The 18,739-nt window shown below is 38.0% G+C and overlaps 1 protein-coding gene across 2 annotated transcripts in view; it reads left to right on the forward strand.

Annotated features, from left to right (window-relative positions):
- The window catches only part of LOC138697306 (cytochrome b5-related protein-like), a 121,116-nt gene that overhangs the window by 71,745 nt on the left and 30,632 nt on the right, over positions 1-18,739 (forward strand). For both annotated transcript variants that reach the window (XM_069822772.1, XM_069822773.1), the window contains exon 6: positions 10,554-10,775. In XM_069822772.1, the coding sequence (XP_069678873.1) occupies positions 10,554-10,775 (222 nt within the window). The remainder of the gene's footprint in view (positions 1-10,553; positions 10,776-18,739) is intronic.

Genomic DNA, 18,739 nt, shown 5'->3' on the forward strand with positions numbered 1-18,739 from the left:
TTTCACCCACCTTGATCATTAACTACGCTTCTATAAAATTCTCCTTCGTTGGAAGCTTTAAGAGAACGAGCTATTTCTTTCGCCACATTTATTTGTCACCTTTTCATGACGATGATTTAAGCCTGATTTCAGTTCTTGGAGTTTAATAGCTCGTTTCATTACTACACTAGCACGTAATATTCAATCAGTTTATCTATATTATTGTTATTATTATTATTATTATTATTATTATTATTATTATTATTATTAAATCAATAACTAGTAAATAACTGATAACAGTCATCAAAAGATTAAAAAATAAATTAAAATGGAGATATAGGATAGTAATTATTTTATCCTTCAAGAGAAGATGTAAGCCTATATATTCAGGCACGTATATCAGAATTATGGTAACACTTGCTGATAAATAATAATAATAATAATAATAATAATAATGATAATAATTATTATAATAATAATAACAATACCTGTTATGCCTGTGTATTCAGCGTATTGCCCTGTAATGTCGCATCTATATACTACTACTAATTGAACCGTTGATCAAAGCAACATATTACATTTTCTCTGACAGAACAGCGAATAAATTCCTCTTCTAATTCAGTACGAAACCTTCTGTTCCTGCTCGTAGAGGCAGAGGGTTTGTAGAGTGACATGGTACGTACTGACACTGTTTACCTTCAGTACGTGAGCGAGACAGCAATATACAGGAAACTCCCCTTACCAATATGAATGTTTTTGATTACACGATGTAATCACGATACCCAGTTTGGTCACCGCTGGTCAAGGTACAGTAAGCCTCAGGCTGCGGTGCTGAAATTATTAAAAAATACCCTCACTCATTAAATGAAATTATTAGTGTTATTTTAAATGCAGTAAATTCTTTCCAACTTTGGATTATGTAGGACTAAAAGAAAAGAAAATACCATGTAATTTAAAAGTAAGATTAACTTTAAATAATTAAAATTTCTATACAACACTGTAAATAATGATCGAGGGTAATACTATTTTACACAGACGTGATTACGCGTTCTTATTTAGTTTATTAATTTATCATTTTTTATATAAGTGCATTCATTATTCAAACAGATTAATTATTTTGGTAAATAATAGTTTTACTTTGCGGAAGATGTACTAAACTACATTCAGGTCACAAAGTGTATTACGACACTTCGATGGATATGGTTGATTTAGCTATTCATATGGACATGTACCTAATAGTTTAACGATCCAAAACATCGGCATGAAAACCTTCATTTTCATAGCACAGCTGAATTCTGCGCATATCCTAGCAGATGTATTGCGGAAATAATCAAGGATCACTTCGTTGAAGGCATCTTCCACAGCTGTTCGTAATTGTGCCGTTGTGTTATAGCGGTGATTTTGCATTTGATTGTTGAGCACCCAGAGAGCATTATCAGGTGTTGTGAGGTCGGCAAAAGGAACTTGATGATCTGCAGATCCTCTCTCAATCCACCGGTTGGGAAAGTTCGATGCTAAACGGATTCTGGTCAGTCATGTTTGTTTATAACTAGCATGGTGCCAACGTAAACATAGGAATACCAACATTCACATTCAACATTCACAAATTAGGCTAAGTGAAATAATAATATACATGGGGGGTACGCCCACTTTGTGACCGTAGAAACTGAAAGACCATAATGCGATGTGAATTAAGGAATATGTAAAAGTAGGTTGTAATACGATGAAAAGAAACTGACTATAAAAAATCTCGCCTGGCACCCAACGTGGTATTAAAGTATTATTTATTTATTTTATTTATTTATTTAATGCAGAGGTAATTGACAAATGTCATTAATCTTACTATGACCAAGAGCAAACGAAACAGAGAATATACAAGGCAATTGCAAGGGTACAACTTAAAAATAAATGGTTTAGAAATTAAACATTTTTTCTCTGGCCTCCCAGTATCTGTCCACAAAACAGCTAGCCAAGAGTGATGAGCAAAGTTTGATGTGATCAGCGTCCATGACGTCCAAGGTATATTAAAATATTGTGTTATATAATTTCAGTCTACACCTCATCAAACTTTTACAAATACAGAATTAATTTTCTATCATGTCATGGTACAATATTATTACCACGAATATTTTCGACTTATAAAAAGTCAACATCAGATAGAAAACATATCAATATATAACAAATTTAACACAGGTGACATACAATACAAAAAGAAAAGAACACTTGTACATATTGTGAAGTTAAAAGACGTATAAAACCGTTAATCCTATAGAGTTATGTGAACTAGAGTAGTTCTCAGCCATTTTAACATGCAATAAAATAACATTTAATAAACTTGTGATATGCTAAAATAATCTTGTAATACAATAACACACTATAGTTGAGTTTTTGGATGATATCTAACCAGTTTTAGTCAAATTGTGTACATATTTTGAAGGTTAAGATATAGTGGCATTTATTATTAAACAGTGAACTGAAGCATGAAATACATAGGTCAAATCAAAAGGAATTTTCAAACCAGGTTTAAAGAACATAAATCCGACTTTATTAACAACAGCAATACGGTAAATCGAAATTTGTTACACATTGATCAACACATGAACTCAATAGTATCCATAATACACTATCTACCAAAAAGTAATTGGGTACTGTTTTTGCCTCTTTAGAACCTCGTGGTACCACCTCTTGTTGTTATAACAGCAGCCACCCTGTCAAGCATACTCTCCCCTAGTTTGTGTAGGATATCCACTGGAATGGGTCGCCATTCCTCTTTCAACATGGCACTCAGTTGCACAATGGAAGTTGGCAGTATCTCCCGAGACCTCAATCGCCGGTCCAATTCGTCCCTAAGGTGCTCAATGGGATTGAGATCAGGACTCTGTGCAGGCCAGTCCAACCGGTGAACATTATTGCCTGCATACCACTGCATAGTAGCCGCCGAAACATGTGGCCAACTTCCATTGTCCAAATGACTGCCACGTTGTAAGAGGAATGGCGACGCATTCCAGTGCATATCCTACACAAACTAGGGGAGAGCATGCCTGACAGGGTGGCTGCTGTTATAGCAACAAGAGGTGGTACTACGAGGTTCTAAAGGGGCAAAAACAGTGCCCAATTACTTTTTGGTAGATAGTGTACATTATAAATCTTAAAAATAATGATCCACAATTAATTAATACAGCAGAAGAATATTTCATTGCGAGAAATTACACTCATAACATTTAACTATTAAATGAACTGATCCTGAATTTTCAAAACCCCCTGTACCACATCACTAAATAATCAGTCATCGCCTGGTTACCTACTGGAAACTTCTCCCTCCATTTCTTATCCACATCTCTCATGGTACACACGATCAGTCACGTTAATGTAACGCAATGATGAAATGGCTTCGACGTCTGGTTCCATATTCTCCATCTTAAATAGGTTCTGTAAGTATCAATAAAAAGCGTTGTTTATGCTTCCTTCCAAATTAATGGTTATAAACTCTCAATACTTTTCTTCACACTTCGTATAATGAACAAATAAAAATGTCTCGGACATATTTGTCTAAATGTAAAAGTTCAGACTTGCACTGAAGAGTCGCAAAAATCACAAACGAATGCTGACAGACTGCTGTGCCCTCTTGTCAGCGGCGAACATTGCCTGCTCTTCCGTCCTTTAGGCGTTGCTAAGTAAAACACTGGGGAGAATTAAATAGGAAGTAAAAGCAAAGGTCGAAAAATATACGTAGAAGGCACATAAGAGAATAACAAATAAATTAAACAAGTCCAAAATCTGGGCTAGCAACACAAGAATCGAACTTGAGAAAAACGCATTAGCTAATGAATAGATGTCAGTAAACAGAAATAAAGGACAGTCAGACAGAAAGTCGCTTTCTGTAAGCAATCGTTAAGCAAATTGGAGTAGTTGGCGTGGATTAGTAGTGACATAGAAGGAAAACAATGGCGCTGCCAGCACAAAACAGAAGGAGAAAATAATTAGATTGAAGGCCATTTTCAAATGAAAGGCAGATAGTGATTAAGTATCAAGCGGTAGAAATGTCGTTTGAAAGAATCTGGGGAAGTTTTTGATAAACTATCATTAAAAGCGGCTGACCTGATTAGAATAATTGTGTAATTATGTGACTACTGTATGATGGTACGGCTCAATGGAAATTAACTTGTGACTGTTTATTAAAGAACAAACCAAGCACCTATAACCCAAGAAGACCGATATTGTTGTGCAACCAATTATAACAGAGTTCCTAAAATTACGGACGTCGAGACCACAGTGTCGTTTTTCACTAGGTCATTTAACGACGCTGCATCAACTACTGGATTATTTAGCGTCGATGAAATTGATGATAACGAATGTTATTTGGCATTCGCCTTACGGTTGGTGAAAACCTCGAAAAGAACCCAACCAGGTAATCAGCCCAAGCGGGAATCGAACCGACGCACAGTGAGACATTTTCGCGATTTTCTGACCAAAAACCTAAAAACATAAAGAAATATTGTTCTGGAAGGTTCTGTCTTTTATCATGATAAAGAGGGAGGATGTGTGCATCAATAGTCGTTTATTTATAATTTGATTTATTCATCCCCATTTCCAGAAATTAAATATAATGTCTGAGCTAAACGCGAGGAGGGGGAGGGGGAGGAAACTTCACACAACTTTGAAGTTACCGATCCTGTACGCTTCGGTAAAATTTGAGGCCACGTTTTAAAGCATTTCTTTATATACTCATTATTTCGGAAAAGAAACATGCCCCTAACTGCCACCTGACTAATAATTACAATTATTACCCGAAATCTGCAGCGCGGTTTGCACTAGTTCGTTATCATTCAGCAAGCAACTTTAGATCATATAGTGAAGGGAATAACTAAGGTACAGGGAGCTGCTATCAATACTTCGATTTCTGATGAAAAAGAAAATCATTAATTTTCGTCAGTGGCCTATTTATAAACTAACCGCGCGCGCGCACATACACACACGCGCACGCATATATAAATTCAGACTTCATGGTGAATGCTCAAATAACCAGGCTGAACAGTTCGCAATCCTAAAAGCACTTCATATAGTTAATGGTCTACAACTACAGCACAACACCCCTAAGACTGCATCATTGTATTCAGACAGTAAGATCACTCTAGATTCCCTCGAAAACAGCAGGAACCACAATTCATTAATAGAAGAAAACTGACTTCTTAAGAGACACAGGCTGGAACATAACCTACAGCTGGGTTAAAGCTCATGTAGGAATCTTCGGGAACGAGCTTGCCGACCGCCTTGCCAAGAAAGCTGCAAGGGAAGATACACTACACTACAGCAAGATCCCCATGAGTGGCGTAACAAAGACTCTGAGAGAAGAAAGCCTTGCGAAGTGGGAAAATCAATGGCAGCTAGCAAAAAACGGAGCGAAAACAAGAAGATATTTTCCACAAGTCTCGCAGAGACTAGCACTGAACATACCTCTTTCAGCTGGACTTATAACCATGCTAACTGGTCATGGAAGAATCAATGCATACTATCAAAGATTTCGCATCATACAAGACCCAACATGCAGCTGCAATAACGGTGAAGAAACAGTAGACCATATTTTACTCGAGTGCTCGAAGTACAACACTGCCCGGAACAAATTGGAAAGGATCATAAATTCCAAAGAAGGACGGTGGCCACCAAACAGAACTGATCTCATTACCAAATACTTAAAGGAGTATAGTAAATTCATAAGAGAGCTAGATTTAGAAAGTAGGCAAAGTGAATAGCAATAGGGAAATACAAATATGGAAAATAGTAAATACTAACTGAAGATAAACAAACGTCGAACAAGTTAATAAAAATATAAAATAGGAATTTCAAATTATATAGAAAAAGATTACACAAAAAAGATAAAGAATGAGTAATAAATAGCTATGAATGCTTTATTCGAGAGATTATATTGCAACATATTAAATTTGTCTCAATAGGGAATTGAATTAAGTAAATTTAAATACACAATATAGGAACAAATCTCAAATACAATATCAGTACAGCTAATAATAATGTGAAATGTAAATATATACTATGCAAAAATAATTTATAGGTTAGTAAATTATAGTCATTATCATAAAACTATATAGAACTATGACATTCTGTCTCATCTCATTATTATGATTGTAAGAAAAGTGTAATCTTGTAAGCACAAACCAGACAAATGTAGTATTACTTATGTAATGGAGCATGTTGTTCAATAAAGGACATTAAAAAACAACAACAAAAACATACACACACACACACGCAACAGAACTACAGTAAATTTTGTTTACATTACGTAGAAACTGACTGTGTCTACTTTAGCCAATTATGCTCTTCGGATTATATAATGATTAGAACTCCATTATTTCAAATTATGTCAGTGAGGTTACAAATTTTTAAATAACGGGTTATAAATATATACCAAATATGATTTTTTGCACCTATTCAACTTTAAGCCCATTCTTAAGCTTTTCAGGAGTAGTGATTGACCTTTTGGAGGTTTTGGAAATTTTGGCCAGGAAATTCGGAAAATGTCCCACTGTGCGACGCCCGAGCGCAACCACGAATACAACAATGTTATTTTAATAGTATTTTTTATGGATTCATAAGCTTCTTTTTTAGATGTGACTTTATCGCACGTTAGGATCTGTGGGTATACCAGTAGGCTGTTGTTACTATTGTTGAGTTCCTGTTTCGTGTTGTAGATGGCTTGTGTTCATGTAACTAATTTCAGATTGATTAATGTTTATGATGTTGGTGACTGAGATGGTGATGAATAAATTATGGTATGTAAATTTCCAATCCGGCATTTGTCTTTGTGACTGAGGGAAATCATGAAAAACCCCAGTTAGAGTGGCCTGCCACGGGGTTTGAACCCGGGACCTTCCGAATACGAGTCACAAACGCTACCGTCTGCGCTAACTCTCTCGGTAATGAATAATTTCAAGGAAAAATTGTTCCGTGGTCAGGCATCGATCCCGGGACCCTTCACTTGCCGCACGAATGCTCTCCCGACTGAGCTACCCCAGGAACTATACACGACACAGTCACAATTTTTCCCTTATATCCACACAACTCAAATGGGCTGGCAAGACGCCAGAACCCAACTTTGTCTCTCGGTAATATTACATTTCTACCTCTAGTCATTCAAAGACTATAATCCTCTGAAACCTCACCGTGACTTTTGGGACACAGTGTATTTCGAAAAATGACAAAAGAACTTAATTATTATTCTGAAATCTGTAAAATTTAGGTATAACGAGAAATTAACATAATAAAGAACTACATATTTAAGAAACTCGTAAAACGTACTTGTGATGAGATAATGCATGTTTTCTTCTTGATAGGTCTATCAATTTTACTTTATTGTCTTAAACTGTGTCCTTGAGGCATATTCTCACGTGGCCAGGAAATTATGGTACTTTTGAAGGCCTGGTGCTGGTTCATTTATCATAATATGAATGGACCAGGCAGAAGAGCACAATTCTTGAGGTGAATGATAATGATGGTGAACAAGACATTCATTACGAAGTCATCAGCATTTTGATTCGACCAACCCTCTATTTCACCCTACTTTTCCCCTCATTTCCTATTATCTTAGCGCACGAAATAATAATATGGCACAAGAAGATGTATAATCCTCGCTGCTATAGAAATGGTCAATTAGATACAATTTTCTGAGATGTTCACCACCATGAGCCGGTGAATGGCGTCATAAATGCTTAGAGTGAAACCTGAAGCTCTGGCGGAGTTGATATTTCAATGTGATGACTTATGGAAACTGCCCTGACCTACAGTACCTCTTGGTAACTTGGAATCTGCAAATACGTGTATACAAAACGTTCACATTCTCATCCCTTTCTCCCAAACGTCAGTATGTACATTTATGTTAATAACGCATTAAAGATTACTTTTATCCATCCCCTCCGAGGGATAAAAACCTTCAAAAGCCTAGCTATTGCCGTGCTTTAAGTTGCATTCTAGGTTAGCGAGTTCAAACCCAGCTGATGGCGATAGTTTTCTTTTAGAGGCAATAAGAAGCCTCTCTATGGAATGGATGTCAAACTTTAAAATCTCGTTTCTAGATGTACTAGTCCTCCTATTTCCTATTTATTCCTTGTAGGAACACAGGGCAGCTATAAACTTCTTCCATCGCATTCTGTTCTTGGCCAGCGCTATTATTTCGGACCATGACTTCCCTTCTATCGCAGCCTCTGTGCGCTTCCAGGTTGTTCTCGGCCTGTTTCTGTGTCTATTTCCCTGTAGAATCCAATCCAGGGCTCTTCTGGTGACATCGTTCTCAGCCTTCTAAGGTGTGTGCCCGATCCAACGTCACTTTCGGTCCTTGATGGCCTAATGGAGCTTGCTTTGTTGTTTTCCACAACTCGTCGTTGGATATCACCTCGGATCATCTGATGTTAATGATTGTTCGGAGGAATTTATTTACGAAGGTCTGCAGTTTGCGTTTCATAGCCTTTGTACACTGGCGTTAAAAGATATCTGATCAACAATTTTTTTTATCGTGTAAGCGAATTTTCTGACCACGGAATAAATCAGAACCAAAGATATAACAAATTGACAAACTTTGAAATAGTTCCACTAGTTTAGTTCTCAATAGTTGACATTATTATTGGGACGGTTAAAATGTGTTGGGTAAAATGATGATATAGATCAAGTATAAATTATTCTCATAATTGACAGTATCAGCGGTTTCCCGCTAAACCCAGTGCTTTTTTCAATCATTAGAGTGGGTTGAAATTCTGAATTCTTTAACGCGAGTATATTTATTTAGGCATACTATTAGCGAAACTGATTGTTATTTTTGTCATCTTTTTATAGAAATAATAACTAAAGACTACACACTTACACGAACAAAGTAACGATCGCTATCGAATAGTACAACTCCACATCTCGCACTTTTCGAAAGCCAAAGGTCGTCTTTGGTTTATCTTTCCTGTTTCCGAGGTTGTAGCTGATTCTGTTACAGGTTGATTTAGTTGTAAGTCCACAGCACCCGATCCTGATGGTGGGGTTGCCACCTAAGGCATCGGGCTACCTTGTTTTTGTTCACGACTGTTTATTTGTTGACTAGGCCAACTTATTTGCAACTGTCCACCATATCTGGTAGACGTTCCACTATCCGCAACCTGTGGACGCGCTTGATAGCTGTGTGCTCGACAACGGATTCTAGATTATAGCCTACAGCGCGTGAAAAATTCTGAACCGGGAATAAATCGAGGGCTTAATGTGAAACTAACGTAACTACGAGTACAATCGTTGTTTTATTCACAACAAAACAATTATTCTTAATAGGCAATACATTTGTTTTACATGGTCTATACCATCATGTTTTGTAGCTATTATATGAAAGACTGTTCGGAACTGAGTTACGATTTTTTGACGAAGTAGAAGAACGAATTTGCTTCGGTTGATGTAATATCCTAAAAATGTCAATTTTTGTAGTTATGTTAGTTTTACACTAAGCTCTCGAAATATAAGCCAATTGTTCTTTGTCAGTAGATCTACATGCGAGCTAGTGCCTCTGTTGGTACTGCACATGTTTCTGCAGTAGACCTAATATGGTGAGACTGCAAACGCTGGAGGAAGAAAACAAAGTATAAAAGATGAGATGAAATTGCCCTTACTAAATTATCTTCATCTCTGATATATAATTATCCCTCTTTTGCCGACTTACAATCAAATGATGTAAACCAGAGAAAGGTATATGGACAGACACTAGATTCTAACAAAGCGGGTCTCCATGTGATCAGCACGATGCAAGACCACCGCGGAGACGTTACCGAACAAGTACAAGACAAGAGACAAACACCCAATTCTGTGGACTGAAGATAAATTTCTTTCATTGCTCACGCCGGGAATCGAACTACGGACCATATATTCATTCATTCATAGTTTTCTGTCCAAGGGCGGGTCTTTCACTGCAAACCCAGCATTCTCCAATCTTACCTATTTCCTGTCTTCCTCTGTAGTCTCCGCATACGATCCACATACCATCTGATATCTTCTTCTGCCCCGAACTTTTCTCCCGTTCACCATTCCTTCCAGTGCAGCCTTCACTAGGCAGTTTCTTCTCAGCCAACGACCCAGTCAATTCGTTTTTCTCTTCCTGATCAATTTCAGCATTATTCTTTCTTCACCCACTCTTTCCAACATAGCTTCATTTCTTATTCTGTCTGTCCATTCCACACGCTCCATTCTTCTCCATATCCACATTTCAAATGCGTCTAGTCGCTTCTCTTCACTTCGTCGTGATGTCCATGTTTCTGCCCCATACAATGCCATACTCCACACAAAGCATTATAAGGGATATAAAATATAATCGCTACAAACTGTATAGTTTTAACTAAGTGGCAATAGCCGCAGACAAGGTGCGATGCGTAACGAAGGGTTTTATTTATGTTACGTTATGAGTAATTTAAATGTCCATTATTAAAATCTATTGCACAGATATCGAGGGTAATTGTAGTAGACTAATTGGGATTACATGAGGGATGGTGACAGATGCTGAGTGCACACAGATTTTGTTTATGCAGTATGTTAACTTGTTGACACAGACTGTGGCCTGTGGTGAAAGGCAACATCGGTAATTTACACATGGATGATGCCGTTCCACTGGTGATCCCGTTCTCGATGATGGTGTGTGCTGGAGTGGGAGCTGCCGATGCATTCTGGATGTGGATGTGGATCACTGTAACATCGAGTCTCTTCTTCCACATCATTGCGTTTAATGGCGCTCATCACCATCCTGAAATATTTCACGAAGGGGATGCTCCCAGGTACTGTAACTCTCAGGACGTATCATATCTGAGTTCACGGGTATTTAGAGCTGTAATGGGTATTTGTATTGTATTGTGATGGAAAAAAAAATCCACTTTCTGTTAATGAAATATAAATGATGGCTGGAAAAATGTTTATAGTATACAATATTTTGTGTTATGTATGCAGGATGACTTGGACTCTATTTCACGTTTATATTGTTATTGCTGGGTTTTATTATTGTGTGTGAGTACATTCTATATTGTAATTATGAGAACATGTGACAAAAACTGAACAGCGAAAATACATGATATCTACACCGAAATGATCCATTTTTATTTTGCTCTCAATACCAAATAAATAAAGATAAAGAAATTATATTCACAAATATAAGTCGTCTGAGGTAGTAAGTTTGTAACAAAAGACAATACCATGTTAGCCTGTTAGCCCCTGCGTTGACACGAAGGATATCTAGGAATGGTATCAATGACTTCCACAGTCCGGACACGGAGGAACATGATTAGAGAAGATTATCACAAGAACGACCTACCTGGACATGCTGCAGCTGTAAGGATTTCCCCAGGTTGCAGTTTCAACAAGATGGTGCTCCACCCCACTGGTCGCTGGATGTGCAGAGCTCATTCCCAGGGCTTTGGAGAGGACGAGATGGACTCCTGAATTGGACTCCACGTTCTCCTGACATCAGGTCGCTGGATTTTTTTTGGTACTATATGAAGGACAAAGTGTACACCACTGAAGTGCGGGACCTTCGAGACCTCCGTTCCCGGATTGCGGAAGCCATTGGTACCATCTCTCCAAGCATGTTGGAGCGGACCTGGACGAAAATCGAATACAGACTAGACATTCATTGTGACACCAAAGGGGCTCAAATAGAAGTTTGTGCTTTTTTGTTACAAACTTAATCCCTCATTCGACTTATGTTTGTGAATAAAATTCCCCTATCTTTATTTCTTTGGTATTCGGAGCAAGATAAAAAATAGGCCTTTCAGTGTTGACACCCAGTATTATATAGGCTAGGTAATATTGCGTGATATTTAATTCGTGAATAAAATAATAAATAAATTATTAAAAAATAAAAACAATAACGCAACCTATTATTGGATAAACTATTTGATCTTCTAATACGAGGGTGTTTAAAAAAATACGGCAACAAGAGCTCTCATGGACAAACTTTATTTCACAGGCAGATATACTGGTACACAGTCGTAGGACACTGGTACGCATAACTTTTCAACATAGCCACCATGCTTGTCCAAACACATGTTCCAGTGGTAGACCAAGACATCGATACCGACATAGAAGAAATCTGCGTCAAGTCCCTGAAGCCACGCCATGACGGCTTGCTGAACGGCCGTATCGGTGGTTGAATCGCTTACCACTCAGGTGCTTCTTCAACGAACCGAAGAAATCGAAGTGGCTGGTTCCCAGGTCGGTGCTGTAGGGAGGATGGTCCAGTACCTTCCACCGGAAGCGCCGCCGTTTTGCACCCTACACCTCAATAAGTTGACGATGAATTTCTGCTGGTGAGGTGCTCTTCAAACGAAAAACCGGATTACACTACGCACTTCCACGTTTGACCATGTCTCCGTACGCTCAACCATCTTACAACTGATATTGCGAGGGTCTGACGCAACATATAAACCATCTAATGGCTGCGTTATTAAGCTATGATCTGTTGTTGCGGCCCTGGCGAAAAAATTGAACAAGAGGGACAATATGACACCGTGAGATCTCTTGTTGCCTTACTTGTTGCATCACCCTCATACGTGTACATCGCACAATATTTCGTTCTCTGTCATGGCCTACGGCATTTGTAAAAAAAAATTGAATGAAAATACTCATTTAGAAGTACGACCTGAGGCATCTAAAGTTCGTCTGTGGAGCAAACAGACGAAAACAAATCCGCTGCGTAAATAGGGACCGGGAATGGCGGTATAATGAACGCGTGGCAGGGGAAAGATTGCATGGATGTGGGAATTTGACTGCAGAGAGACGATCATTTTTGTGTTCTAATTGAGCTGCAGTTCACATGTCAAGCCGTAAGTGAGGAACAGTCTTGCGATCAGGACAGCGCCTTACAGTAACGAACAGAGTAGGAAGTTGGTACCAAAACTATTAAGTTGTGTGAGCTTGGACTATATCTCTACCGAATGCACAGTAGTAACGTAGCTCTAAACGTCAACAAACCAGCACAAGAAACATGTACAGTCGGGTGGTAACCAAACTTGTCTTTTTGCCAATAGTCCATGGCCATAGAACAAGAAACACTATAAGCAAGTAATAAAAAAAGACAAATTAGAGAATTCCTAATTTAAATCTAAAATAATTTACGCATACGTATAAAAGTAACAAGTCAAATACACAGTGATATGTCTCCACACTTGTTACAATACATAATAATGTACTTCTTCAGTTTATCAAAAGAAATTCTCATTCTGTGTTCAGGAAAACTATTGGTATGCGGAAAATGTTCGTTCTACGTTACAAGATGTGACTAGAGCAAATATAAAATATGATACAGTAGTATTTATTATTATATCATAAAATGAACACTAGCTTTGTGAATGTAATAATGCATCTCGTATGTGACATCCTATTAAACCCATAATTCTTTTCAAGGACTCTTTATATTTGCTTTAATAACTATTGATATATTTAACAATATTATTTTTTCACATATGTCACGGCTTCACACATTTCCACAATTCTGGACTGCAGTAGAATGACTGTTATATACTTATAGGCAATTCAATTGTTTGAAGGGATATTGCAACTGACCAACATTATAAATAATATCGAAAAAAAAATGTATATTTGACTCAGATTTTGAAGGAGATTTCTCTTCATTGCTGTATTTTCCATGTAAAGAGAGGTATTCTGCATGTTTTTTCATAGCACAATGTTCCTGAACTACTTTTCGTTTCGTAGATTGTTCACATTACATAATTTTCAGTAAAATGTTTCTCCACTTATTACTATGGTTACCAGCAAATTGCGTAAGAGAAGCCGTTTCCACAACACATTTCTTACCTTTTTGCCAGAAATTGCAAACAGATTCTCAAATACCCTCATTACAAGTCTGAGGAACTTGATACCAAAACATTGGTTTCAGGTTGAGTGCAGCAAGGCATAATTTATAGATCTATATACTGTACTGGCATACTAGCATAATATACTCTGTTCATATAAACAACTCACAGTATATCAGCAAAATTATAGTGGATGAATCGTCACTACATTACAATAATATAGGCCTACACAGTAGAGAAGTCGCAGACGAAATGCTTTAACCTACTTTTTCAGTGTGTCCGCCGAATTAGCTCTGGTAGCGCGTCTGCCTCCAGACTAGCCGGCCCACGTTCGATTCACGGCGAAGTCAGAGATTTTCATGTAAAATTTCCACTTCGGGCCTAGGAGAGATGGCGGTGCATAACTTCTAACTACTACTAAATTGTGCTCTCTTCCTCACCTACATCATTATCTTCACCCATTCCCTACTTACACTTACACATACACTCACCCTAGTACTCTCCACAGATACACATCATGTATAGCGTGGTTCGCCGAAGTGGTGTACAAATTGAAAATGGATTACAGTGCTTCCATCTATCCGCAATATGCGGAACCCGAATCACGCATCTGAAGTGGATAGGCATTAGATATACATACATACATACATACATACATACATACATACATACATACATACACACATACACATTTTTTCAGTGTTGAAAACATTTCAGCTTCAAAATCAATTCTGAAACATCAAAATTTGTTTTCTTTACACTTCTTCAGAAACAAATAGTCTCTTATTACGAATTAATTTAGCTTAGCAGAGAGGGATGATCCTAGACGCTCATTGATAAAGAAAACGCTTTGGCATTGTGAGATTTCATTTTAGAACTGGGATGATTATGTATTCGTATACATTACTTGAGTTTTATCCACATTTTTTTAAAAATATCTTCAATCGTCCGTAGTTATCGAATGGTCAACGTTTTTCCCATGATATTTGAAGTTCGCTGTTTCAAACCTATGACTGCTTCATACGCAACATTAAAGCTCCAAAACTTGCTTGACTAGCCTAAGCGATATATTCGGCACTGTACTATTTTCCTACCTTTGCTCATGTTAATGCAAACAAGGACTCTTCGTAGCGTGAAATGGAGAGGTGTACTTACTTAATTTACAACAAATTGCTTCAACAGGTCGGTGTGTGAGGGTCACAAGTCAGAGCGCTTAACCGGATGAAGCTGCTATGTGCATAATCCACTAACGTGAGAGATTTACAGTAAATTTACGTAATACATGGACTTAAACGTGGCATTTACTTACAGGATGTTCAAGACAGTGTATACTGTCGTCATTTAGAAAACGTTTAAGGCGTAGAAATGTATCCTTTTTCGATTTATTTTGGTTTGTATTAAAAAAACGCTGCGATATTACGATTACATGTGATTCCATGTTATGATTGTGTCACAGAGTGCCCACTGCGAGATTTTAAATCCCCAAGAAACGGGGAGAAAATGTAGCCCTGCAAAGTGAACCTAGTAGTAGTGGTGGTGGTGGTGGTGGTGATGGTGGTGGTGGTGGTGGCGGCGGGGCGGCGGTAGCGTGGTAGTAGTAGTAGTAGTAGCAGTAGCAGCAGCAGCAGCAGCAGAAGCAGAGTAGCTGGGGGCGGGTTAGAGACGACCCTTCAGCACGTCGGCTCGACAGTGGCCTGTTATCCAGCCCGAATTGTGGGATGAATGAGAATGAGATGTACTAGCCCACCGCCACATAAGACGCCTCATTATTCACCCAATGAGTCCCCTACACACCTCCGCCTTAAGTTCAAACCGCCAAGGTGACCAAGCAGCATAAGATTCATTCTGACAGCCCTTCTAAGGTGTCGAAACGCCCTCGGAAATGCCCTTAAGAAATCAATCCTGGCAGAGATATTGCGAAAGGCTTGGAACCCAGAGATTGTTTCGGAGAAGACGCCCCTCTTGCAAACCGACGAAGACATGCGTCATGACCTGAATATGCCTATGGAATGAGATGAAGGTGAGTGATATGATATGAAATCTAAATTCTTTTCCTACAGCGAAGAGGAAGGGAAATGGACCGTGACAATGAAAATTCTAACCCGGCATTTGCCTAAGTAACTGTGGTAAACCACGGAAAAATCACAGTCAGGTTGGTCGGTCCGGGGATTTGAACCGCGGACCTCCCGAATGCGAGTCCCGTGCGGAACGCATGAGCCACCTCGCTCGGTTAAGTGAATCTAAAGACATACAATAAAATTATTTGATTTTAAAGCAGAAAAAAAGATACTGTTACCCTTGAAGTAAGTGCTATTTACACTCTTGATTACTCTTATTATACAGCCACCGGCGTGGCTCGGTCGGTTAAGGCTCTTGCCTGCCGGTCTGAAGTTGCGCTCGGGCGCGGGTTCGATCCCCGTTTGGGCTGATTACATGGTTGAGTTTTTTCGACGTTTTCCCCAACCGTAAGGTGAATACCAGGTAATCTATGGAGAATCCTCGGCCTCATCTCGCCAAATACCATCTCGGTATCATCAATCTCATCGACGCTAAATAACCTAATAGTTGATACAGCGAATTTAAATAACCAATTAAGAATTACTCTTATTATAACCTGCACTAAACAAAAGAATTTCCAAAGGAACAAGTACAAATTGTACATTCCCACATAACAAGATCTTAACAAAAATCGTCATATACTCATTCGTGGTATAAATCTCATTAAAGCATTATTAATTGAAGACTGGACATTAAAAAGACTAAGTGCCAATATCGTTGAAAATTAGTTTTTCAAAAAAAAAAAAAAAAAAAAAAAAAAAAAAGAAAAGAAAAGAAAAAAAAAAGAGTATGTTTCTGGTTCAATCCACTAAGAAAAATGATGAGACCCCATTGTAATTTTATTTAGGCCCTACCTTCCCACATAGATGTGCGAAACATATAGGTCTATTAAATTACTAGTCGCACAAGGAAGCTCTGTTTTCTACGTTTTGTCTTTTTGTTAGGCTACTTACAGCCTTTTTTATGTCCACTCTTCAAATAATAAACGTCTTTACCAAAACGATCACAATAATTCACATAACGTAGGTCTACTTTCGTAAGTTAGACTAGACGGCATTTCGGAAGGCGGTCTGCTGCTATATGCGCCGTAGTATTTCTGGTATGTGACGTCACAAGCTTGTACAGTAGAACCAATCGGATTCAGTCTATAACAAGTACTTCCCGAGTTCGTTTGTTCACGTGTGAGTGTTTCAATACATTGAATAAGTAAAACTAACATTTACTGTGTGTGTGTGTGTGTGTGTGTGTGTAAGATAAATAAATGGAAGAAGAGACTGTAAAAAGAGAAGTATTGCACAGGTAGGTGCGGAAAATAGAGTTTAAGGCGTATAATTATTTTAAAAACATTGACGAGCAGAACGCTGCCGGCCATCTTGATGCTGGGTGCAACGTTGCCAACGCGCAAGAAACGACTGCAAAAGTGGGATTGAGAATATTGCAAAGAATATTGTTATTGAAGGAAAGAGGGTTTGTTTGGTGTCATGCTTACAGTAATCAACGACTGAGGCCATTATTGTCTTTTGATATTTTAATTTATCTCCTGCACTATTTGTATTGCACGTGCGCGTGAAGTACGATGTGGTAATATTGTACGCTGCCTTGCTCTCTCTCTCTCTCTCTCTCTCTCTCTCTCTCTCGACGCAAACGCTAGCAGACTACCGCCTTCCGAATTGCCGTCGACTCTAGGCTCTCTCTCTCTCTCTCTCTCTCTCTCTCTCTCTCTCTACCTTTGTTTGTGTGTGCTCGTGTTCCTGTCGAGAAAGGTAACAGAAATCGACTGTGTCGTTTGGGAAGACATTAAAGGCCGTATTCATAGACATTCTTAGTGCGGGCTTCCGGTGGATGATCAGCGTACTAATGTTTTTCGTATTTATAAACCAGTGTTAGCGATATGATATGATATGATATGAATCCCGTACAAGTAACCAGTCGATAGCGGGACTAGTTAGCACGCTTGTAGCGCGGGTTAGCGAAATGTCTATGAATAGCACCCAATGGGGTTACGTACAGCTTAGAGCAGTAAAATTTTGGAAATATTCAACATTTTTTTCCCTCCATTACTGAATCTTGTACAGTAATGAAAATTGGTATGTGTAAAATACTGTCCTGCTTTATGAAAAAAAAATGTTTTTACGTTTTAAAATTATTTATATTTTCTTTTCAAAATTCCAAATGGTCGCAGTTTATTGTGCAGTGATGAAGCGTTTCCCTCATAACTAAAAAACTATCGAATTTTCTGTGATGGAATTTTTCGTGTGTATTTATGCATGTCATATCTACAATATGATGCAAGATCACTTCTCTGCCTTTGATAGATTGTCTGATAAAAATAAATTCGTTTTAAAAAATTGTCAAATATCAATATTTTCTTCTAACACAAAATAAAACAATATATATTATTTATTAAGCAATGTAGTTGAAAGAGAATGATATTGTAAACATGAGTTTCAGCAATAAAATAAATGCGAGAGAACACGAAGCAAGTTTATGAGTTATGAGGGAAACGTTTCATCACTGCACAGTAAACTACGACCATTTTGAATTTTGAAAAAAAAAAATTAATAAATCGTTAAAAGATATATTTTTTCATATAGCAGAAGCACAGTGTTTTACACATACCAATTTTCATTACTGTACAAGATACAGGAATGGAGGAAAAAATGTTGAGTATTTCAAAAAACTTTTCTGCTGTAAGCTATACCTAACCGCTTAATTAAAAACGCTGTAACAAGAGAAACATTGCTACTATTTTTCAGTAATTTGTAAATACATTTTAAAGGAATGGAGTTTTGAACATATTGAACCAGAACATGACCACAACTTTTTTCTCTTGCAGAGAAAGGGTCAAAATGCTTGCACCGCAGCCTTAGGCTTAC

Source organism: Periplaneta americana, chromosome 1 (genome assembly GCF_040183065.1).
Source record: "Periplaneta americana isolate PAMFEO1 chromosome 1, P.americana_PAMFEO1_priV1, whole genome shotgun sequence".
NCBI lineage: Eukaryota > Metazoa > Arthropoda > Insecta > Blattodea > Blattidae > Periplaneta > Periplaneta americana.